Consider the following 26,685-nt stretch of genomic DNA (forward strand, 5'->3'; position numbering starts at 1 on the left):
AATCTTTAGATTTCACTGCTTACATTCTTTGGTTTCATGTGAGAAATGTCACACGACATCCATTACTTGTTGTATGGGGACAGAGTTTCATTCATCTACTAAATAGCCTAAAAATGAGGAAATTGTACAAAAAATTATAAAGAAATATTAATGTAAATAAACCAAAGATAATATGTTCTGACTTGTTGGGATAAATATCTTTTCTGGTTTTGTTTTGTTTTGTTTTGTTTTACTACATCTCACTATCATGGTTCTAACTGTAGGTTTTTATAGTCTCCTTTTTTATCTACCTTCCTCCTACTACCTTTCTTTCCTCCTAGTAAACCGTTCCAGTCTCTAGAAGTCCCAAAGAGTCTTCCAGTAACTAGTAGTATGTGGCTAGGTAAATCATTTGCCCATTTAATCTATAAAGTAAGGAAGTTCACTTAAGATGATCGCTAAGGTACTTTCCAACTTTGTAATTCTAAGATCTTGATATTAAATTTTGCTCTTCTTATTCTGAGTTAATAACAAAAGAAATTTAATTAGGATACAGCATTCCAGATGATAGGGCTTTTGGTTGCAGAGTAAATCACACACTTTCTCTTTTACCTTTTAATCACTTCTAAAACTTGGGCACATTTTTTAAGACAGAATCTAATGAAGTCTTCTGTAAGATTTACTACTGATGGCTTGGCTGTGAGGGAAATAAAATTGGTAGGTTGATGTAGTAGTATTTGCATTAGACAATTTTTAAAGTAGTCAGATTTATAAATAAGAACCTGTTCAGTGTTGGTAAAGCAATTTGTTGCTTAGGAAAATAAATATTGTGCTAGTTTATATACATGTAAGTCTGATTGTACAACCTAGTTGAAGAAATGGCAATTTTTTACAGATTAGCATTCTAAAGTTTGGTATCTCACTCATTCAATAAACTATACTTTTTAGTGGCGAGTAAGAAAAGAAGCTATGATGGGTCTTGCTCAGCTTTATAAGAAATACTGTCTTCATGGTGAAGCAGGAAAAGAAGCTGCAGAGAAAGTCAGCTGGATAAAGGACAAGCTTTTGCATATTTATTATCAGAATAGCATCGATGACAAGTGAGTCTAATATGTTGGTAGAATGGTTGAATATAAAAATGCTTTTAATTTTTTTAACATAATTTACTTCTCTTTTATAATTATTTCTAAATTTAGAAATCACTTTATTGTATTTATACATACTATATTTAAATAAGACTAGCAATAATTGTCAAGTAGCATAATTAATGAAATAGACACGGGCTTCAGAGTCAGACCAGAGGCCAGATGTTCATTTTGCCCCTTATTAGATGTGTGTCTTTGCACAACCGTCTTCTGTATATCTTGGTTTTATCTAAAAAAAAGGAGTAATAATAAAGCTTTCCTTACAAGATTGTAATGTAGATTAAATAAAAAATGAACATAGAGCTCCCTAGCCCAATGCCTGGCAATACAGCACTATTCAGTAACTGCTAGTTGTTATGCTTCCTTTTTTGAAACACTGTAAATATTAATAGAGGTAGTACTGTGGTGTTTTTTTTTTTATTGAGGTATAATTGATACATAGCATACTAGTTTCAGGTGTGTATAACATTCTATATTTGTATATATTGGGAAAAGATCACGATATGGCACCTTAGTTACAAATTTTTTTTCTAGTGATAAGGACTTAGGTTGTTTTCATTTTTCAAGTTTTACTTGTAATTCTGTTTTTAATTGCAGTGATGATTTTGGCTTTTGCAGAATACCTGGAATGTTTTGTTACATTAGACTGACTGCTTTGGTATCATTGGCTGTGCATTTCATTGATAAATGAGGGTCTCTTGTATTTTCTTATTCCAGTGATATTGAATAATAAATATAAGCTTAGCAAGAAAGTTATTGCAGTATTGGTAAGGAATTTAGACTGTGGAGAGAAGAGAGATCAGATGTGCCCAGGAAAAGCTAACTTTTCAGGAAGCAATATGAAGGAAGATGCTTCTGATTTTATGTAATGACACCACGGGGAAAGAGTTGAACTATAACTAGAGAAAGTTAATGTTTTTGTTTTTGACAATTAGCTGTTCTTGATTGTTAGCTTTATATGTAGTGTTAAGTAATTTACTATTATAGATCAGGACTGATGAAGAAGAATAGGTGGAACAGCCTAGCACCTTGTGTTTAGGAGTAATGTATGACCCTTTTAGAACAAATGTTCCACACTGACAAAAAGTAAAGTCACAAATCGCAACTAGCTGTAAGTTTAAAAATAACTAGTCCACGGTACCTGCCTGGCTCAGTTGGTAGAGCATGCGACTTGATCTCATGGGTTGAGCCCTATGTTGGGCATAGAGATTGCTCAAAAAAAAAAACAAAAAACAAAAAACAAAAACAAAACCCAACCCACAACTGTACTCCAAGAAAAGGAACCAGTCACATAATAATATTTTCCATTGTATTTGCACATATAGGCATCACCATTTGCACATATAGGTCTGATATTTTTGCATAAGATGGTTAAAATATAAAATGCCTGTTGCTTCTAAAAAATAGAATAATTATATTATTGGTGGGTATTTTTTGTTTCATAGACTGTTGGTAGAGAAAATCTTTGCTCAGTATCTTGTCCCCCACAACCTGGAAACAGAAGAGAGAATGAAATGCTTATATTATTTATATGCTAGTTTGGATCCAAATGCTGTCAAGTAAGTTACTTTTTAAGTGAATGTTTGGAGTAAAGATTTTATAAAATTACTTCACCTTATCTAATTGTTGTTGATGGGGTTGTTGCTTCTTCTAGTTGAATCAGGAACCTCAGGTAAATATTTATAGAGAAAAATTTCACAAGTTCAGGTAAATTTAAAAGCAAAAATATTCCTATGTACATAGATAGTATTTTGGCACCTGAGTCCGTAATATATATATCGTTTCAGGGATTCAAAGGAATCCCCATGTCAAAATTACTTTTGTCTGCTTGTTGACTGGAGTCTGAATTACACTATTGGAGCTTTACAATACTATGTCTAAGAACTAAGTACTACTTCTTTAGCAAGAGAGCATATCCAGATCACCTCTATGTAGAAGGACCATATGATTGGTAGTCTGAACTGGGATATTTTTGAGACTGAAAGGCACTATTAATATTTTTGATCAGACAGTTGATATAAACTTTAACTGTCCTAGGCCACTGGGATATGTGGTCACTCCACTGTAATAAAGCTTTTTAAAAAGTAAATAAGTCCTGTTGTTGAGATACCTGGTTCTTCTGAAAAGAACCTCAGCATGTGTGTGTGTGTGTGTGTGTGTGTGTGTTTATTACAATATGTGTATATTTTGTATATTTATCTTTTAACTTTCATATAATTTCAAATTTACAGAAAGACTGCAGGAATAGTACAGAGCATTATGATGTCCTTATACCCAGATTCATCATCTGCTTTATCATTTGCCATTTGCATATACTTTTTCTTTATCTCTACATAAATATTTTCTTCTGAACCATCTGAGAGTAATTTGCAGACATTAGATCCCGTTACCCCTAAATATTTCAATGTATATTCCCTAAGAATAGGATATAACCAGAGTATTCTTGACAAATCAAGAGATTTAGCATTGATACAATATTATTGTCTAATCTAATATGTATTTAAATTTCCTCAGTTGTCTCATTAATGTGCTTTATGGGGTTTTTTTTTTCCCCCCTTTCTAGTATTACAGATTGCATTTGGTTGTCATGTGTCTGGTCTCTTAACTTGAAGCCATTGCTCTCTCTTTCTTTGTCTTTTAGGACTTTGATGACTAGGGAAGAGTATTGCATAGTCCAGTCCAGTTATTTTGTAGAATATTCCCTCAATTTGGGTTCATCTAGTGTTTCCTCATTATTAGATTAAGTTTATACATTTTCAGCAGAAATTCTACAGAAGTAACGTAGTATCCTTAGTGTATCGTGTAAGGAGGCATTAGCCATCATTTGTTTTTAATTTGTGAGTGATTCCTAATGCTCACTGTAGATAGTAAATCCCTGGCCTAAGGTTTAGTCTCTGTTTATATTTCAGAATATTGGCAAACAATACTCTAAGATAGACTAATATCTCAGAGGTCCTCTAGACACCTGGAATTATGGACTGTGTTTGTGAGAGAAGAAAATCTGCTTTCATAGAGAGAGTAGTCTAGAGTAAACACACTCAAGTTAAATTTGGTTCCTTGAATCTACATCATTTCTAAGAAGTTCATTTTTCCAGCCTTTCATACATATGTCTTAGCTTGCCATGAAAAGCCTTTACAATCTGATCCTTTTCTACAGTATGTTCCAGCTTCCTGATACTACTCCATTCATAGTCTGTGTTCCAAATCTGTAAATTTTTTTTAAGTTTCCTTTGTTGCAGGCATTTTGATGACATTTTGTCTTTTATGCCAGAACATTCTAGCTATCTCTGCTTAGAATGTCTTTCAGTCCCTTCATTTACCTGGAAAGATTTTTTTCATCCTCCTAAACTTCTCAAATATTTTATCTCATAAGAAGGTTTACGTTTACCATTTTAAACTAACCTGTCTTGGGGCGCCTGGGTAGCTCAGTCATGAGCCATCAGTCTTGATTTTGGCTCGAGTCATGGTCTCCCGGGTTGTAGGTTTGAGCCCCACATTAGGCTCTGCATTCACAGAGTGGAGCACAGAGAGCAGAGCCTGCTTAGGATTCTCTCTTCCCTCTTTCTCTGCCCATCCTCTACTCTGTCTCTCTCTAAAATAAATAAATGTTAAAAAAAATTTTTAAACTAACCTGTCTTAATCCTAATAAATAAATGTCAGTGCTGGTGCTTAAAATTTTAGGTAGATATACAAGCATGGTGTATTTATACAAGGCAACAAGAAAAGTAGGATGGAGTAGTTACCAGAATTGTTATATTACGTTATCTCTTTTTCATGCTTATAACTTTATTAACAGAGCTCTCAACGAAATGTGGAAGTGTCAGAACATGCTCAGAAGTCATGTACGAGAACTATTGGATTTGCACAAGCAACCTACAGTAGGTTCATGATTTGTTTAAATTAATAGTTTGTTATGGTCATTATTCAGTTTTTCTCTAGTTACATATAATGAAGCAAGCAAAAAGTATTTTGAGTATTTTCCAAATGTCAGTTACACATAATTTCTGTAGTTTTCTAAGCAAAATTTTCACTGTAAATGAATATAACAAAATTTTATTTTCTAGCATGAGCAAAGAAATGGTGATGTCTAGTTTATCACTTTAGATACTAAGCATTTATACATAGTTCATCAATTTTCAAATAATTAGAATTAAGTCTCAAGATAAAATTCTATATAAAGTCATGGGTTTTTTTTTTACTCCATGATTTTTTGGTCCTTCAATATAGAGTCAGTATCAAATCCAGTGCCAATCCTATAAATATGCCAAAGTCAAATTAACAAAAAAAAATTCTGCCCAATGTTTTCTGGTAGATGGGGGAAAGAAACTTGAGTAATTTCTTAATATATTTCTCAATGTGTTGCTAGAATAGGTGTTCTTAACTAGGGAATCATAGACAGAGACCCTTCAAATATCTATTGATGCTAAAGCAAGGGTTGGCAAACTTTTTTTGTAACTGATGAGGTTGTAAAAATTTAGGCTTTGCCAGCCATAAAGTCTTGGTGAACTTCTCAACTCTGCCTTTATAAAATTGCAAAAGCAGTCATAGACAGTATGTAAATAAACAGTGTGTGTTTCAGCAAACCTTTAATAAAAACAGATGGTCTGTAGGACCATAGTTTACCAATTTCTGATCCAAATTACTCAAATTTCATACTTTATTGTGTTGGACAATACGGAAGTACTTTTTGTATATGTGCTGCTGAAGCGAGCACCAGAAGTACTTTTTGGAAAGGAGGTGATTTTCTGAGTTGTTTTTTTTTTGTTCGTTTGTTTGTTTTGAGGTTATTTTAGTAATAGGTCATAAAATAGATAATAGAACTATTCAGGAAGAATTTTTTTTTCCTATTCACATTTTTAGTTAATTTTCTTTGATGTATGGTTTCACAGTAATTTTGGTATGATAATTGTTTCAGTTATCTTCAGTTCAATCTTCTGGCAAGATGTTTTCTCTATGGAAATTGTATATTCCTTTTTTAATTTTTAAATACCTTCCTTCTGACATCACCTTTCCTTCTGTTTGTCCTGACTTAATAGTTGTTGCTACTCCACAATTTTGTGTTACCAACTTCTGGTATAGATTTTCTGGTGGCTGGTTTGTGATGATTTTTTTTTTTTTTTTTAATTTTAAAAAAGGTATAATACTGAGTTTGGATTTTCTTACAGAAATTTGTTCATATGACTTCTTTTTGTTTTAAATTTCAGTCAGAGGCTAACTGTTCTGCCATGTTTGGAAAACTGATGACCATAGCAAGTGAGTTTGCTTATTCATTCCATATATAACATAATAAACATCAAAACAGGCAAATAACTTACCCAATGGGACAATTTAATACCAAGTAAAAGAAAATAATTCAGCATAATTTTTAAGAGAGCTTGCTCTTAGTTAAGCAGAGTAGTTTTTCTTTTATAATACTGATTCTCTTTCATTTTTATAGAGAATTTGCCTGACCCTGGGAAAGCACAAGATTTTGTGAAGAAATTTAATCAGGTTCTCGGTGATGATGAGAAATTGCGGTCTCAGCTGGAGTTATTAATCAGTCCAACCTGTTCTTGCAAACAGGCAGATGTTTGTGTGGTTAGTAAATTATACTTGTACATTTGTTCTTTTAGCTTTGCTTATTGAAATTTATATTTCATTAAAACCTGCCTTACATAAATTATTTGTGTTAATTTAACTATAATGTGAGCTCTAAATTACTCAGGAGTATATCTGTGATCAGCTTAGTTGTCTCACCAGTGTTCAGCCAAATTCCAGGGAAAACACTAGAGAACTAAGCTAGGGAGATTGGTCCTAGGAATTGAGCAAGACAGTATGCTTTGCATTTAGTAGACATTTGTTAATGTAAATAGAACTTTCTAAATCCTTGTGTGTGCATACATTTTCTTCACTTCTGTATTAGGATGGAGATAACCCTTGTCAATAAATTAGCAACAGTTACATTGTCATATATGCATTTATAGAGAAGGTAATTTCCCATTTAGGCTTTTGTCTTCATTCTATTCCTGGATTCTTTATTTTATAGAAAACCAGTATTCATTGAAAATATCAGGAAAGAACTTCATCCATTTTTTTATTCAGCATTTTATGAGTTTTGTGTTTGAATTTCACCTATACCATTTACTACCAGTGTGACCTTTAGTAAGTTCAATATTTTGTAGCCTCATTTTTCTCATCTATGTGTGAAAACCTCACAGGATCGTTAGAAGATTTTGTGTGTGTGTATGTGTGTGTGTGTGTGTGTGTGTGTGTGTGTGTGTGAGAGAGAGAGAGAGAGAGAGAGAGAGAGAGTGTGTCCTAATACATGGCCCTTTAGGATTTAAATACATTGTATTTCTGTGGTATAGCGCATATATTACAACTGCTATGTTTGGGACTAGGCTTACAGAGATGAATAAGAGAAAAAAAATATTTCAGATACTTATGTCTAACTTTGTTCTAGAAAGAATTAGAGTGGGATAATTATGTAATAAAGGGATGAGGACTGTGATACATGTGTATAAGAAATGGTATGAAAGCATGGTATAGGTATTTTTTATTCATTCTAGGAATACTGGGTCACTAAGTGGATCTAAAAAGACCAGGAATTAGGAAAAGATGAGGGGAAGCCAAGTTAGGGAAGAGAACAGTGGACTCTTCTTTTGGGTCTGGGAATATGGATATACCAACCACCCAGACTCCCTCAACCTTTGCACTTCTGAATGAGTGGTTTGCCGAAAACATTTAAAGGTTTCATTTACTTCTTTGAGATTTAGAATTCTAGCTCCAGAGTGCTGTGTCCTGCAGGGCATCAACTAATATAATTGGATCATAGAATGAAATAGCTTGAAAAGACCTTAGAAATAGTTGGTTTAAGCATTTGATTTTACAAATAAAGACATTGAATTTTAAGGTTTCTTATCCAGTATTTTACATCTGGTGATAGTGGCTGAGCTTCAGATAGAGTCTAGATCTATCATAAGTCCACAATTGTGTTCTTTCTATACATTCCATTGTTTACCGGAAGAGCCAGTTCAAACTGAGTACTGCTCAACAAATGTGCACCTTGAGAAAGAACAATCAGGTGGTGTTTTTGGTCTGAGAGAAACAGAAATTAAGCTTGAGTTTGAAAAAATGGCAATAACATGAATTCCTACTATTTGTCAGACCATAAATATTTAAAAGTTTCTAAATCCAAAAAGTATATGCAAAACAGATGTTTGTAACCAAAATATCTCAGGATGAATACCACAGCCATGCAGTGTAGCCAATCAGTGCTCCTGATTTTAGCAACCAGGAAAGTAGAGATGAGGACTGCAGTTGCACTGGAAAGAGCAAGGTGATGATACTTTTTTGGAGGGGAAATTATTCTGAAGATATTTTAGGTAATGGTCCACAGAATAGCTAATAGAAGTCTATTCTAGAAGACTCTTCACATTTTTTAGTTTGTTTTCTTTGGTGAATGGTTTCACAGTAATTTGTTTTCTGGCTTTTACATGAGCATTGTGTATTCTGAGCACATTATTTAACTTATCTGTATATTGAGTATAAAATAGGATTTATAATACTCTTTAAACACTCAGGAAAACACCACTGTTAGTTTTTGCCATTTTCCAGAATATCTATATCCTTTTGTCCTTCTCCCCAAGGGCTACTGGTATTAGTTATATACATCCTCTATTATCACATTCTTTTTTCTTGCTGCTTTCATTCTGAAATAGAAGAAAAGAATAAAGAAATACACAAAATTTAGTTTCTGTCATTCTGTGTAGCTTTCATTCTCAGAATTTCTCTCTATCCCCTACTAATGTGTATGTATCACCACTTCCTTTTTTTCTAAATGACAATCACTTCTTCTCAAGAAGTGAACATTACTCAGTAACAAGAGTTTTGTAGGAATGGAGATCTAATACTTTGAGCAAGGAATAACAATAGACCCATACTATGGCTTAATACATATATACACGATGGTATAGTGAGAGAAGATGAGCAGTGGTATTGCAGTGTGTGCTGTTCAGGTTTGCTTTCCCTTTGCACTTCAGGTATTGAGTTTCCACACCTTTATTTTAGGGAAAGATCACATATTTGCTATAGCATGAGCTCTGCTTGCTATTTGATGCTCTAGCATGACCATGGCTCCTAAATTTCAAGATTTTCCAGGAAGCTTATTAATGGAGCATTTGAGACAGTCCTAGGTTTAAATTCCAGCTGTACCATTTACTACCATTGTGACTGTTAGTGAGTTACTCAGTATTTCTGAGCCTCCTTTTCTTCATCTATAAATATTATCAACCTCATGAGATTGTTAGAGTAAGATGGAATGAAATTTTGTGTATGACTTAAAATAAGACCCTTGCGCTACCCCATAAGATGTAAATAAATGGTAATTTTTGTGGTACTACATATACATGACAAACACTGGCAATTCTTAAAATAAGTGGAAAGGGATCACAAATCTCCATCTTTTTAACGGTCTCAAAGTGATTCTGCTAGAGTACTTCACAGATCACACCTTAAAAAACCCTTCTACAGGGTTATCTGAATATGCATTGTATCTTCTGAAGGCCAAATTTTGGGTTGTCCCTTGATCAAGCCTACACCATTATAATGCACTGCATAATTTAGTAAATTGTATTATACATAGTCTCTCACTGAGGTTGTAGTTTAGGTGACAGAGGCAGGCAAATATTTCAATAGAGAATATAGCGTGGTAAGTATTCTGAAAGAATCATGTCCTTTGTAACACAAAGGAACAGCCCCCATTCCAGGCCAGGGTGGAAATTGGAATAGCTTACTCGAGAATAAGTGGTTCCTGAATTGAATCTTAACAATTATGTAAGTAGGGATTAGACCACTACATCAAGAATGACTGGCTGTATTTCTAGCCTCAGTAACTGTATATCGGAAAAGATATTGGAGGGATAGAAAAAGATAACGATGTGTGGCCTCTCAGCAGTTGTGTTTAGAAGTCTGGAATTCAAGACTGGTTGGTATAGTTCCTAGAGGAGGTAAAGAAAAGAATGGAAAGGGAGAGAGATGCTAATGCATGCTATTTAGTAACAATCATCAAATGTTTCTTGTTTTCTTTTAATTTAATCTTTCTATAGTTAGAATGATATACAGGGGTGATGTGATTTATAGTAAGAAATATATATTTGGTCTTTGTCTCCCATTTCTGGTACAGAAGTAAAAACCCTTTAAGTTACCGAAGTGCAGAAAGCCACGTAGGTGTCTTTTGTTATGTTAATGTGGTGTCTTTAGCAACTAGGCCTAAGGATGGGGACTGGTTGCCTCTGGAGCCAATTACATGATAAGAGGGTTGGAAACTGAGGTCAGTCACCAATGGCCAATGATTTGATCATTCAACCTATATATTGAATCCTCCATAAAAACTAAAAAAGACAAAGTTCAGAGAGCTTCCGGGTTGGTGGACATGTAGAGATTTGGGGAGAGTGACAGACTCACAGAAGGAATGGAAGCTCCCTGTCCTTTCCACATACTTTGCCCTATGCATCTCTTTCATCTGACTATTCCTTAGTTATATATCCTTTTATAGTAATCTGGTAAGTAAAATATTGCTCTGAGTTACATGAAGTACTCTAGCAAGTTAATCAGACCCAAGGAAGGAGGGGGTTATGGGAACCTAGATTTACAGCCAGTTGGTCGGAAGTATAGGTAACTACCTGGGCTTACACCTGGGCAGGGGCAGGGGCAGGGGCAGGGGTGGGAGGCAGTCCCTTAAGACTGAACCCTTAACCTGTGGGAACCAATCCTATCTTGGATAGACAGTGTCGGAATTGAGTTGAATTGTAGGACACCCTGCTGGTGTTTGGAGAATTGCTTGTTGATTGGGAAGTCCTCCCTGCCCTCCATACACACACATTGGGATTACGTTTAGGAACTGAAAAGAACAGGTCACTGAATCATGAAAGTTAAACCTTTAGAAGCTGCTTCTTGTGAGAAATTATGCTTTATCTAGTTTACTGATTCCAGCTGTGAAAATTGATAATGTTAAATCTAGGAGACATTTTGATTAGGAAAACAGCAAAGTATATGAGAGGAGATACTTAGTGTGTATGTGAAAGAGTACAATTTTTTTTTTAAATTTTTTTTTTTCACCGTTTATTTATTTCTGGGACAGAGAGAGACCGAGCATGAACGGGGGAGGGGCAGAGAGAGAGGGAGACACAGAATCGGAAACAGGCTCCAGGCTCTGAGCCATCAGCCCAGAGCCCGACGCGGGGCTCGAACTCCCGGACCGCGAGATCGCGACCTGGCTGAAGTCGGACGCTTAACCGACTGTGCCACCCAGGCGCCCCGAGTACAATTTTTTTAACAAACATTTATATTTTTTATTGTCAAAATGAGAAAGGAAAAGTATGAAGAACAAAGGAGATATATAAATGCAGAATTTTTAAGCTCTTTAGTGTTATAATAACAGGATTAAAAAATTATAAGCTTGTTGAGAATAGGGACTATTTATTTGTTTGACGTTCTTTAAGAGTGCATATTTAATATACTAAACAATTTCTGTGACTAGTAAATATGTATCAGTAATAGTATCAATCTGCAGTGTTAGCATAGTTGATGAGAAATTTTGGAAACATTGTCAGAGATGCAGAAAGAATTCATTTTCTTTATTCATTCTGCTGTCATTTCCTAAAATGATTGCATATGATTACTTCTGTTTGAAGCTTTGTCAGTTATGAAACTTCTTGTTGGTCTTAGATGTTTCTGTTTTTGCATTGGAAGTATGTGTGGGTGTGTTGTTGTTTTTTTTTTTTTTTCTTAATTGCATAAAGAAAACAAAGCTACAAACTAGTTGGTTTTTGTTGCCACAAACTAATTTGGCTTGCTGCGTATTCCCGGTATCACTTAAGATTATCACATACAAAAATTATTATGAAAGATTACTTAAATGTAAGGTTATATTGGAATATAAAAACATTAGGTTTTAAAAGTTAATTATATCTAGGGTTGTTATGTACATAGGTGTATTTTATATGGTATTATTACTAGGTTTATATAATTGTGAATTATTCTTTTTCCCTTTAGCATTTCCTTTATTTTTTCTATGCTTGTCTCTAGTACCATAACTGTCTCTCTTAATGCCTAGTTTTTTTTTCTTTTTTAGTAACCTATTCCAGGGTACTGACTAGTATAGTTTGCCTAGCAATTTTCCAGTAGGCTTATTTGTTATTAAATGATCACTGACTTTATTTTAGGTTAAAGCAATTAAATTTTATGCTAGGGATAAAAAAAAAAAAGTCCCCTTTTGGGGAGACCTGCACAAAACAAATTTGATTTCAAAAGATAGTAACTGTACTTAAATTCAGATTTAAAATGTATACCTGTGGGTTAGAGCAAAGTATGTAAGGACTGAACACTGACTAAAGTATTTTTATTTTCTCAAATGCTAAAGTTTTGCTAAGTTAATTATAGTTTGCAAAATAAATCAAGCATCTCTTAATGACTAATAAGTTTTCCCGAGACTTACACTCTAATGAGAAACATGGATGGTATCCAATTTAATATTATCTTTATAAAATTAACTTGTGTCAAGATATCACTGAGATTATAGTAGAAATTGTTTCATTTTTCCCTTGTCCCCTGAATATATATTTGTTTATGTTTTTTATGAAAAAACATATAAAGTGACTATTATTTGTTAACTGCTTTATAGTTTGGGATGTACTTTTAATATGCATTATCTTCTCACCCAAAATTTATATTTATTCAGCAGAAATATTCATTAAATGTTGATTAAATTGTGTTGATTAAATTTGTGATTAAACTTCTTCCCCCAGTGCCCAGCACTTTGTGAATTTAACCTTGTCTTTGGGAGAATCAGGCTCTCTAATAAAGTCCCAATATATTCTTTAGAAATTCCAGCAATAACATGTTTTCTTTGTAGGAACTATTTGATGTAATGCCACCATCTTTGGAATCACCTATGTTTTTCCAGAACTAAAAATTTTATAAATAATTACATACTTATGAATCTCCCCCTCTTTAAAAAGACAAATCATTAACTGAAAGCATAATATTCTGTCAAATTATGAAATAAACTAATAAAAGATACCCATGAAAGTATTAATTGTTAACTTTTTGAAAGAGCAGTAAAAAAGATTGTTTACTAAGCAATAATTTCATGGGAGAAATATAGGATAAAAGGCATAAATCACACAATGTTATCCCCTTTCTGTCCTCCACAGTATAGATTTTGCAGTGATAACCTAATGAGTATATAATTCTAGTCAGGGTCTAAAGCAGAAATTTAGTCAAGTCTAAAGCAGATTCTGCTGGTTTTGAATCTTTAAATGCTTTTGATACCTATAGTCACTTTTATTTTGAAAAATATGAATATGAATCATACTTACGGTAAAATCTTTCCCTTCTATAGAGAGAAATAGCTCGAAAACTTGCAAATCCTAAGCAGCCAACAAACCCTTTTCTAGAGATGGTCAAATTTCTGTTGGAAAGAATTGCACCTGTGCACATTGATTCAGAAGCCATAAGGTAAGCCAGGAAATCTATTCACTCAAAAATAGAATATGGTCTGAAACCACAGTGTGGTAAGTTTAAATTCTGGGTCCCTAAGAAAACCTAAAAAGTCTCCCTGTATCCCTTTTTAATATATCATTCAAGTTGAAAGAAGGGCTTACTCATTTTCTAGTCTTTGACTTACTTCAATGATTTTAATTTTTTTAGAGTTCTTGTGTTTTATTTTTAGCCTGTCTGTGCTCATCAAAGAAAACCCTAGAACGCAAAATATGGAAAAAGAAATTTTTAAATCTATAGGCTGTCAATCTTTGAGTTTTCTTAGCCATTTTGATGGCCACACAACATTCCTGTAGTGTGTATTGTATCATTGTTCAGTTGAGATATGTGAAAACAGAATAGTATTTTGAAAAGAGAACAAGTTGCCATTAGACTACTCTGGTGTCACAGCATGTGTCTGCTACATACCAGTTTGTGTCTTTGAAGAAGACTGGTAATCTATCTGAATTCTTAATTTTATTTTTAACTTTAATATGTGTATAACATCTCCTTGTCATATGATTGTCAGAATTAGAGATAACATAAAAACTAAGAAGCCTGGCACAATAGACATTAACAGCTATTGTTTTTTATTAAGTGTTTTCCATAATTTCATGCATTTCAGTTGTTTCTGATGATTTCTGTTGTAAACCTCTGTGAATACTTTTCCCTTGCGCTAATCATTTTTCCTGTAGACAAGCTGTATATCTTCCTTTTCATGTTGGGTCACTATATAGTACTTACTGGTTCTCTCTCTCTGTTTTCTTTTGTTTTTATTGGTTCTTTCTCTCTCTCTCTCTCTCTCTCTCTCTCTCTCTCTCTCTCTCTTTTAATGTTTATTTATTTTTGAGAGAAAGAGGGAGACACAGAATCTGAAGCGGAGCCCCAGGCTCCGAGCTGTCAGCACAGAGCCCAACGTGGGGCTCCAACTCACGAACCACGAGATCATGACCTGAGCCAGAATCGGATGCTTAACCAACTGAGCCACCCAGGCAACCTTTATTGGTTTTCTTTTTAAATACCTTTGGATTAGGAGACCTGATTCTAGCTATTAGTTATTTCACTGTATGTGAATTATTGCTTTGGTTGTATTGAAATGCCAGTTCTTTTGGTTTTCTAGGGCTGCCATAACAAAATACCACAGACTGGGTGACTTTAACAACTGAAATTAATTTTCTCACAGTTCTGGAGGCCACAAGTCAAAGATCAAGGTGCCATCAAGTTTGATTTCTTCTTGAAGCCTCTCTTCTTGACTTGCAGATGGCCTCCTCTCACTGTCTCCTTATAGGGTCTTACTTTATCTGTGTCCTAATCTTCCCTTCCTATAAGAACAATAATTATATTGAATAATGGCTCACACATTTCACCTCATTTTACCTTAATTATCTGTCTTAAGACCCTACTTTCAAATATACTCACATTATCAGGTACTGTAGATTAGACTCCCAACATTTAATTTGTGGGTACACAATTCAGCTTATAACAGCAATGTCTGTCTACCTTTTTCTCTTTTTTTTTAATGTTTGTTTATTTTTGAGAGAGTGAGTGAGTGGGGTAGGTGCAAAGAGAGAGGAGGACAGAGGATCCGAAGTGGGCTCTGCACTGACAGCCAAGAGCTTGACATGGGGCTCGAACTCACCAACCACAAGATCATGACCTGAACTGAAATTAAGAGTTGGAGCTTAGGGGCGCCTGGGTGGCGCAGTCGGTTAAGCGTCCGACTTCAGCCAGGTCACGATCTCGCGGTCCGTGAGTTCGAGCCCCGCGTCAGGCTCTGGGCTGATGGCTCAGAGCCTGGAGCCTGTTTCCGATTCTGTGTCTCCCTCTCTCTCTGCCCCTCCCCCGTTCATGCTTTGTCTCCTTCTGTCCCAAAAATAAATAAACGTTGAAAAAAAAATTTAAAAAAAAAAAAAAAAAAAGAGTTGGAGCTTAGAAAAGTAAGGTTTTCAGAGAGTAAGTGGTTTGTTCACAGCTGGGTAATGACAAAAACCCTAGATTTATTTTATTTTTCCAAAGGATGGAAGTAATTTTATTTTAATTTTTTTGTTTTTACTTATTTATTTTTTAATTGGCTTTTCACCTAATGCAGAGCCCAGTGCAGGGCTTGAATCCACGATCCTGAGTCAAGACCTGAGCTGAGATCAAGAGTCAGGCACTTAACCAACTGAGCCACCCAGGCACCTCTGTTTTAATTTTTTTTATTTGGGTATATTTCAGACACAATGTTAATTAGTTTCGGGAGTACAGCATAGTGATTTGGCATCTCTATACCATATGCTATGGCTCACCACAAATATAACTACCATCTGTTATCATACAAACGCTGTTACAATATCATTAATTATATCCCCTGCACTGTACCTTTTATTCCAATGGTGTATTCCATAACTAGAAGCCTATATCTTCCACTCCTCTTCCCCCTTCCCTCTTGCAACCATCAGTTCTCTGTATTTATAGGTCTGATTCTGCATTTAGTTTGTTTATTCATTTGGTTTTTTTACATTCTACATGAGTAAATCAAAAATATCATAAGGGGCGCCTGGGTGGCGCAGTCGGTTAAGCGTCCGACTTCAGCCAGGTCACGATCTCGCGGTCCGTGAGTTCGAGCCCCGCGTCGGGCTCTGGGCTGATGGCTCAGAGCCTGGAGCCTGTTTCCGATTCTGTGTCTCCCTCTCTCTCTGCCCCTCCCCCGTTCATGCTCGGTCTCTCTCTGTCCCAAAAATAAATAAACGTTGAAGAATTCTTCAGACTTAAAATTATTGTAAAAAAATATATATATATATCATAAATCATACTTGTCTTTCTCTGACTTATTTCACTTAGCATAATATCATCTAGGTCCATCCATGTGGTTGCAAATGACAAGACCTTATCCCTTTTTATTGCTGCATATTATTCCTGTGTGTACACATACATACATACACATACCACATCTTTATCCGTTCATCTGCTATTGGACACTTAGGTTGCTTCCATGTCTTGATTATTATAAAAAATGCAGTAAACATAGGGATACATACATCTTTTCAAATTAGTATTTTCATTTGAAATACCCAGTAGTGGAATTACTGGACCATATATTTCTGTTTTTAATTTTTTGAGGAACCTCCCTACTATTTTCCACAGTGGCTATACCATATATTTATATTCCCACCAACACATTTATTATTTTTGATGTCAGTGTCCTTTGCTCTATGCCATTTGATTTTAATGGGGTAAATCAGTATATAGTACATGTAGATAGTACTCTTGCCTTTGCATATTGACTTTGAAAGATACATATAATGGCATTTGCTCTTTGTCTCCATGAGGCTTCACAGGGTTTCATTACTTTAGTAAATTATAGTAAAGCTAGTGGTTGGTCTCCAGTCTTAACAGACCAAACACTGCTTTTTCAGTAGCATCATGTTTGGGCTCAGAGAAATCAACTTATGGTTAGGGTTTCTGAGAGACTACTTTCATGCAAAATTCTAGTTTATTTTAATGAGAAATATGTCATATAATATTCTTTCTGTGTAACCAAATCTTTATGGACTATTGTGAATAAAGGGTTTGTTTCTTCATTTAACACACATTTAATGGAGCAATTTGTAAAATACAGTGGGTAACTAGGGAAGGATAGTTATTTAACCCAAATTGTGTGGGATGAATTTGTTATTAGAGCAGGTTCTGAAATAGATCACACATAAAATGGGTAGTGAAAGATCAGTAGGAATTATGGAGAGTAGTCAGGTGGAGATTGCAGAAGAACAGGCCACTAGCCCTGTGTCCTTGGGTAGATTATTTAAGCTACTCTGAGCTTTAATTTCCTCACCTTTAAAATAAGGATAATAATACATTTACAATACAATAACAATACACAGCAATAAAATAACAACTGGAATTGTTGAGAGGCTTAAATAACATGGATATATAAAACACTTAGCACAGTGCCTCGCACATAGTAATTACCAAATGAACTTTAGTAGCTATTCTAGGAAGAATAAATAGACAAAAACAAAGGCAATTAAGAAATAGTTAGAAAGTAGTATGTGCTTTAACCATAATGAAGGATTTTTGGAAGAAAAGAATGAGGATAGTAGAAAATCATCCTAAATATAACCAATATTTCTTTAGTGTATTTTCCCCAGACTTGTGTTTATACAAATACACATATGTGTGCTCCATTTAGTTATTTATCCATAGATAGTGGTTGAAAGTGAAGTAGTGATTGTAATAGTGGGAGAGAGGAGTAAAATTTTACCTGCAGGGAGAGGGTTAAATTTTAAAAGAGAAAGGTTGAAGACTGAATCCTAAGGAAAATTAATTAAGAGGTTGGCTACAAGATCAGGAATTCATTACATTTTTTAAAAATTTGACAATATAGTATGGTGACAGATGGTAACTAGACTTATTGTGACCATTTCATGTTTATAAATATCAAGTCACCCTCCTCTACCCCTGAAACTAATATAAGATTGTATGTCAATTCTTCAATTTAAAAAAAAATTGTTTTTAAGGAGGCATGGTCAAAAGTGGAAAATCGGGGGGCACCTGGGTGGCTCAGTTGGTTAAGTGTCCGACTTCAACTCGGGTCATGATCTCACAGTTTGTAAGTTCGAGCCCCGCGTCAGGCTCTGTGCTGACAGCTCAGAACCCTGAGCCTGCTTCAGATTCTGTGCCTCCCTCTCTCTCTGACCCTCCCCAACTCACACTCTGTCTCTGTCTCTCTCAAGAATAAACATTTTTTTTAAAAATTTTTAAATGGAAAATCAGGAAAGAGTGGTAACACAGAAGCTAAAGAGGGACTAAAAGTTGGAGAGGTCAGATGCTATCCAGAAGTAAAATAGATACTAAAAATCATCCATTGGATTTAGAAAAAGAAAAAACGTCACTATGGCTAGGATAGTTTCTTTGGAGTATCAGGGGCAAGCCCAGTTTACCAAGGATTGAGAAGAGCATAAGCTAACCCTTCCCAACATCCACATCATGGTACACAGAGAAAATGATAAAAATTGAGCAGAGAAGACTGCTCAAACCCAGAGGTGATGGACTTAGCTCAACAGGATCCTAATAGGGTCCACTCTGCAGCCTTGAGATAGGAGAAAATCCAAGGGATAAATAACTTGTTACACTTCCAAACTCTGCTTTAGGAGGTAAATTGGGATGTAGGACAGCCACTGTGGACAGTTTAGCTATAAAATGTTAAAGAGAAAAATTAGATAATGGAAAGAGAGTAAGCCTGAGGAAGGGTCTTTTGTTGTTTTTAATGAAGAAATTTTGAATATTTAAATACCTTTGAGAGGTGCTAATAGAAAAGAAGAGAGGCTGAAGATGGGGGAAGGGGGGTAGAATTATGATAATGCAACATCCCTAAAGAGGAGGAGCAGAAAGAAGAAAATCTTCTCCATGATATGAAAAAATGATAGATACAAATTAGAGGAATTTAGAAGATAGGGTATAGAAAATTAGTTTTCACTCATGGCCTCCTTTATTCTCTGTCAGGTTAAAAGTAATATAAGTAGTCTGCTCAGTGGAAGAATTTAGACCTGAGTTAGAATGGTGAAGATTTATAACAGTTGTTATACAAATTAAAAGAGAAAGAGACACATAGAAGACTTACCAAGCAATTTTGAACAGACACTTGAATTGGTGATAATCTTTTGCTTCATGATACCCCTATGAAGCATATGGAGTAGGTATTATTTCTCTAATTTAGAAACGAAAATCCTTTTATAAGAGAAAGGACTGCGGTCCTGGTTTTAAGACTTGGGTCTCTTACAGCTTATTGACTCATAATGATGATCCACCCACATTATAATGAAGGCAGAGATGATGCACTGTATTGTTTTGCACTGTATTTCCAGGATAGACCCTAAGACTTGGCACATAATAGGTGGTCAGTAAATACTTATTAAATAAATGCATGCACAACCTCTTAAAAATAATTAGATACACTCATAAATTTTTTCAAACACATTTGTAATCTTGTTAAATTCATGTATCATTTTACGGGATTTCCTTCAAATAGAAAGCATACTTCAGATATTCTTCTCAAATTGGAAATAACTTTTTTTTTTTTAATTTTTTTTTTCAACGTTTATTTATTTTTGGGACAGAGAGAGACAGAGCATGAACGGGCGAGGGGCAGAGAGAGAGGGAGACACAGAATCGGAAACAGGCTCCAGGCTCTGAGCCATCAGCCCAGAGCCTGACGCGGGGCTCGAACTCCCAGACCGCGAGATCGTGACCTGGCTGAAGTCGGACGCCTAACCGACTGCGCCACCCAGGCGCCCCATAACTTTTGTTTTTAATATATGTCAGAGCTAAAACTTGTTGAGCAAAATACTGGGTAAGCAAGATATCTTAAATAGGACATAAAAAGCATAAACAATGATGGAGCACCTGGGTAACTCATTAAGTTAAGCATACTACTCAATAAATGATCCAATTTAAAAAAAGGGGACAGATTTGAACAGACTTCACCAAATAAGATATACAAATAGGAAATAAGCACAGGAAAAGACAACCAACATTATTACTCATTAGGGAAATATAAATTCAAATTTCAGTGAGAAACCACTACATACCCATTTGAATGGCTGAAATCAAAGATACTGTCCATACCAAGTATTGATGATATTTCAGACTGAGTGAACCAAGTGTTGGTGATACAGGAGATAGTTTGCTGTAACATTAAGTATACATATAATATTACCTTACAACTCAGGAATCCCAGTACTAGATATTTGCCTACAAAAAAAGAAAACCTAAATTCCCATAAAGACTTCAAGTTAATTGCTTGTAGCAGCTTTATTTATATCTTTAAACTAGAAATACTCTAAAGTTCATCTGTTGGTAATTAGATAAACATACTGTGATAAATCCATACAATGTAATACTTCTCAGCAATAGAAAGGAACAAACTATTGATTCTATGCAACAATGTGGAGGAATCTCAAGAGAATTATGTCACATAAAAGATGTCAGACACAAAATACGTGAAATTCTAGAAAAGGTAAGATTAAAGTGACAGAAACCAGATCAGTAATTGCCAGTGTGGAAAAAGGAGATTGACCACATGGGGCATAAGGCAATTTTTTGTGGAGATGGGAATATTTATATATATATTCACAATGAAACACCACTTTATACCCACTGGTATGGCTATAATAAAAAAGATGAGTGGGAGAAGACGTCAAAAAATTGTTACCCTCATATATTGCTGGTGGGAATATAAAATGATGACGCTGCTTTGGAAAACAGTTTGGCAGCTGCTCAGTAAGTTCAAACATAGAGGGGTGCCTAGGTGGTTTAGTCAGTTAAGCGTGTGACTTTGGCTCAGGTTGTGATCTCTCAGTTTGTGAGTTTGAACCCCGCATCAGGCTCTCTGCTGTCAGTGCTGAGCCCACTTCAGATCTTCTGTCCCCCTCTCTGTCTGCCCTTGCCCACCTCGTGCACATTGCCCCCACTCATGCACACTTGTGCTCTTTCTCTCTCAAAAATAAACATTTGTGGTGCCTGGGTGACTCAGTCGGTGAAGTGTCCAACTCATGATCTCAGCTCAGGTCATGATCTCAGTTTGTGAGTTCAAGCCCCACATTGTGCTTTGTGCTGACAACATGGAGGCTGCTTGGGATTCTGTCTCTCACTCTCTCTGCCCCCTCCCCTGCTTACTCTCTCTGTCTCTCTCAAAATAAATAAACTTTAAATATAAAAAAAAGTTAAAACAGAGTTACTATATGACCCAGCAACTCCACTCACAAATATATGCCCAAGAGAAGTGAAAATATATGTCCATACCTAGATATGAATATTTACAGAAACATTATTCATAATAGCTGAAAAAAAATAGAAAGAAACTCAAATGTCCATCAGCTGATAAACTGTCTTACATGCATATAGTAGAAGGTTATTCAGGATTAAAGTAAATGAAATACTAATACATAGTACAACATGGATGAACCTCAAGAACAGTTTGCTAGGTGAAAGGAGTCACTCATAAAGGACTACGTATATATCGTATGAGTCTATTTATATGAAATATTCAGAATAGGCAAATGTGTAGCAGCAGAAGGCAAATTAGTAAATGACTAGGAATAGAGGAGATACAAGTGAACAGCAGTGACTCCTATTGGAAAAGGGATTTTTTGGGGAATGGGGTGAAATCTAAAATTAGATTGTGGTAATGGTTATACAACCCTGTGAATATAAACTAAAAACCACCGAATTATACATTTTAAATAGGTGAGTTATATGATACATAAATTATATTTCCAGCTAGTGTTTAATACACTCCTAATTTGTTTTTTAAAAAAATGTTTTTTATCAATTGAAGATACTGAGGAAGTTTTTAAATTATTCTTGTGATGTTAAAAGGGAAATAAAAGTACTAAAAGTGGTTTAAATTATATAGAAGATGTATCTGTGACCTTATGTATTTTATACTTAAAATTTTTTAATAGTTTGACTAAAATATGTGTATTTTTCCAAGGGAAAAATTTTAACCTGAAACAGTTACGATTAACTTCCATTTGTTAAATATTTGCTATGTACTAAGTCATTTGCTGTAATAATTTAATGCCCCCAAAATAAGGGTTGTTGGTTTTTTTTTCAGTTTACTGATGAGGAAACAGCCTCAAAACCAAAAATCACATCTATTGCAACAACATGGGTGGAGCTAGAATATATTATACTAAGTGAAATAAGTCAGTCAGAAAAAGACAAATATCATATGATTTCACTCATATGTGGAATTTAAAAAACAAAACAAATGAAAATAGGGAAAGGGGAGAAAAAGAAGAAGAAAGGGAAACAAACCACAAGAGACCCCTAACGATAGAAGAGACCCCTAACGATAGAGAGCAAACTGAGGGTTGATGGAGGAAAGTAGGTTGGGGGGGGCGGGGATGGGCTAGGTAAGTGATGGGTATTAAGAAGGGCATTTGTTGTGGGGCACCTGGGTGGCTCAGTCAGTTAAGCGTCCCGACTTCAGCTGAGGTCATGATCTCACAGTTCGTGAGTTCAAGCCCCATGTCCAGCTCTATGCTGACAGCTCAGAGCCCGAGGCTTGCTGCAGATTGTGTTTCCCTCTCTCTGTGTCCCTCTCCTGCTTACACTCTGTCTTTCTCTAAAAACTAAATAAACATTTAAAAATTAAAAAAAAAAATTAAAAAACAGATAAACATAAGGGAAGGGAAACAAAAATTAAAAAAAAGGGGGGCATTTGTTGTAATGAGCACCGAGTGTTGTCCGTAAGTAATTAATCACTGAATTCTGCTTCCAAAACCAATATTACACTGTATATTAACTAATTAAAACTTTAAAATAAATTTAAATTAAGGATTTAAAAAAATCATATTTGTTTTTACTTAAAATAGTACCACGTTGGGGCGCCTGGGTGGCTCAGTTAGTTAAGCCTCCGACTTTAGATTTCAGCTCAGGTCATGATCTCACAGTTTGTGAGTTCGAGCCCCGCGTCAGTCTCCATGCTGAGCATGGAGCCTGCTTGGGATTCTTTGTCTCCCTCTCTTTCTGCCCCTTCCTGTGTGTGCACGCGCTCACCTGCACGCGCTCGCTCGCTCTCTCTCTCTCTCTCTCTCTGAAAATAAATAAATAAACATTTAAAAAAAATAACATCAGGGGTGCCTGGATGGCTCCATCGGGCACGTGTCCGACTTCAGCTCAGGTCATGATCTCACAGTTCATGAGTTCTAACCCCATGCCCAGCTCTGTGCTGCTAGCTCAAAGCGTGGAGCCTGCTTCAGACTCTGTATCTCCCTCTCTCTGTGCCCCTTCCCCACTTGCACTCCATCTCTGTCTCTCAAGAATAAAGAAACATTTTTAAAAGGCGTTCACCTTGCTTATTAATTAATTAATTTAATTAATTGAAAGTACCATGTTGCTACATAGTCTGATTTTTATTCACAGGTAATGTTCTGTTTTGTGGTGGTTAGGTATGTTTGAAAAACTAATTCCATAATGTTGGACAATTAAATGTTTTTTATTGATGAATCTGTTTATGAATATAACATGATGCTTCTAATGAACTTCTTTTCTCTAAATCTTTAGGAATAGAATTACTGATTCAGTAAATTAATCACCAAGGATTAATTTAAACTCCTTTGTCCATGTATTTGTTTTTTACTTTGAGTGAATTGTCATTTCTTCATTTAGCAACTGCCATCTATTGTTTTTCTATTGTTGTAAACAATCTCTTTATATATAGAAATCAATGTTAAATTATATTTCCAGTACATATCATTTAATTTTAATCTTGTTGTTTTTCAGTAGAGTTGTACATGGAGTTTGGGCAAGGTTGTGGGTAGATAAAGTAAAAATCTCAGCTGTCAAGTTGGGAGCAAAGTTTAAAAAGTCACAAAATAGGGTTGCCTGGTGGCTCAGTCCATTAAGCATTCTCCTCTTGATTTCGGCTTGGGTAATGCTCTCAGCAGTTCGTGGGATGGAGCCATTGGATTCTCTCTCTTCCACTCTCTCTGCCCCTCCCCCACTCACGCACAAGGTCTCTTTTTCAAAATAAACAAACATTTTTTTTTAAGTCACAAAATAATTTTTTCCTCCAGGAACGTACTTGTAGCTAATGTTTAGGTTCTGTATGTGTTCTACCACAATGTAGTTAGGAATTACTGATCTACTAAGGTGGCTAATTTAGATTTTCTTATTTTAATAGTGCACTGGTAAAACTGATGAATAAATCAATAGAGGGAACAGCAGATGATGAAGAGGAGGGTGTAAGTCCAGATACAGCTATTCGTTCAGGACTTGAACTTCTTAAGGTACTTTTAAAATAATTCTGTCTCCATGAATTTCCAGTCTTAATTCCAATTCCCTTAAGGATATGCAAGGGTTGGGCTTTATTTCATTGGAAACTGAAAAATTAAACATTTGTAGTAGAAATCATATTTTATAAAAATGTATGTCTTTCACATTACAATAATGTAATTGTTTTACATTATAAAATCATGTTTTGATGATTTGCTATTTCATTCCTCATTTGCATACCTGTATTTAACAACATGTGCTTGTAACAGTATTTTCTAAATGATCTAGTCTTAACTTTCATCTGCTGAAGGAATTACATAACAGTGTCTTGTCAGGAAATTTTTAAACAATAGTTACTCATATTAGCCAAAGAATTCAGAGAATAGAGCAATTAGTAAGAGGCAGATCAGGCAAGACTTTGTGGACAAGATGTGGCTTAATCTAAGGGTAACACAGCATCGTGAAAGACAATAATTCTTGGCATATTTTAGGGATTGTTGGGAGTCTAGCCTAACTAAAAAAAAAAGGATTGCTTTGGGGAATAATGGGATACAGGGTTGGTTTTAGATTGGTAATGCTCTTTGAGCAGAAAGGTATTATCAGGGTCTTTCCTTCTGGCTTTCATTATGGCACGTCACTAAACAGAGCTTTCATCAGATGGAGTAAAGAGGAAATTGAAGGAAAGAGATATTTAGATAAGTATAATGTATGAACTGAGGGAGAAGAGACAAACCAGTGCAATGGACATTAGATAGAAAAGAGAGTGATGGGATTGTATTGGAATGGTCTTTAATTTCATGGAAAGGTTTTGTATTTTTAATGATGAGATATTTTTAAATAGTTTTAAGAGTGAAATCTTGAAGATAAGCATTTTTCATAGTTTTGATTCATTTTTTCAAATTTGATTCTCCATTTTTCTGTAAGTAAAATTTACTAGGTTTTATATTATCAACCCTATTACTAACATGTCAACATACTATCTAAATATTATCAGCAAGAATCTCACCGAATGAGACCATCTCTTTACTTTATAACCCATTAAATAAATGCTTATTAAGTAAGTTAATGAAGATTACATACTCCATCCCCTACCCACACCTCTCCACTTGTAGCCTTTATCTCTGATATTATGCTAACTAAGTTGTTTCCACTTCATGGAAAGTAAATTTTGTAGACATGTCCAACTTGCTATAAATTCCTTAGGGATAGACTGGGACTTCTAGAGTAATAAATAAAGGAGTAATAATGTACATGTTTTTAATCGTGACTAAAAGTTCACAGTTATGGCTTCTTTGTTTATAGTTATGACTAGTGAAATTTTGTGATGGATTTCACTTAAAATATTCCTTTTAGACTATCGTTTTGCCAGTGAAATAAAGCTCTGTGTTAACATTTTGTTTACATCACAGTATCACAGTCCATAAAAAAAGAGCCACATTTTTCTGGATTCCCAGTTTCAGAACAGACTAAGAGGTAAAGAAGAAAATAGGGCAAAGGCTATATATCAACTCTCATAAGGAGCTACTGCACAGTATTTCTTTTCACATGTCATTAAACACAACAAATTACAAAGGAGACTATGAAATAAAATCTTTATTCTGTATAGCTAGCATATGCAGCCCATAATTTTGAATTGTATTTATAGTAGAAAATAATTTTCTTCTTTGAATGAAAACCATTGTCTGTACTTCTAAAGCTATATCTATTCCTCCAGGTTCTGTCTTTCACACATCCTACCTCGTTCCACTCTGCAGAGACATATGAGTCCCTGTTACAGTGCCTCAGAATGGAAGATGACAAGGTAGCAGAAGCTGCTATACAAATTTTTAGAAATACAGGCCACAAAATAGAAACAGACCTACCCCAGATACGATCGTGAGTATATTTTTTCTCATGGTAAACACAAAAGTGTTTTAAGTGTAGGAGCCAGTCATTTTTCTTTTTCATGTAGGAAGATAGGAGAGAGGGGAGAGGAAAGACAACTTTTTCTTACAAGCAGCTTTTCTGTATCCTTTGTATTATCCTTTCTCTGCCTTATACTCCTCCCCTACTATTAGAAGAACAAACTGAAAAAGAAATTAGAGGAACAAACTGAAACTTTGTTTATAACAAGATTATTTTTGAATATTAATATTAATAATCAAAAGTTATCACAGAATTTAGAATTTGTGGTTAGCGTTTCTTCCTTATCTACGTACATTTTCTTCCCTCCAACTGGTGTAAATTCAGTAGCTGCTACTAACCTGTCTCACCAAAGAATGGGATAATCAACTAGTCTGTT

The 26,685-nt window shown here is 35.0% G+C and overlaps 1 protein-coding gene across 1 annotated transcript in view; it reads left to right on the plus strand.

Annotated features, from left to right (window-relative positions):
- The window catches only part of PDS5A (PDS5 cohesin associated factor A), a 141,533-nt gene that overhangs the window by 64,516 nt on the left and 50,332 nt on the right, over positions 1–26,685 (plus strand). The window contains exons 12-19 of the mRNA XM_043553187.1: positions 928–1,079; positions 2,570–2,683; positions 4,921–5,002; positions 6,329–6,377; positions 6,562–6,701; positions 13,507–13,622; positions 24,313–24,418; positions 26,119–26,279. Of these exons, the coding sequence (XP_043409122.1) occupies positions 928–1,079; positions 2,570–2,683; positions 4,921–5,002; positions 6,329–6,377; positions 6,562–6,701; positions 13,507–13,622; positions 24,313–24,418; positions 26,119–26,279 (920 nt within the window). The remainder of the gene's footprint in view (positions 1–927; positions 1,080–2,569; positions 2,684–4,920; positions 5,003–6,328; positions 6,378–6,561; positions 6,702–13,506; positions 13,623–24,312; positions 24,419–26,118; positions 26,280–26,685) is intronic.

The sequence above is a fragment of the Prionailurus bengalensis genome, chromosome B1 (assembly GCF_016509475.1).
Source record: "Prionailurus bengalensis isolate Pbe53 chromosome B1, Fcat_Pben_1.1_paternal_pri, whole genome shotgun sequence".
Lineage (NCBI taxonomy): Eukaryota > Metazoa > Chordata > Mammalia > Carnivora > Felidae > Prionailurus > Prionailurus bengalensis.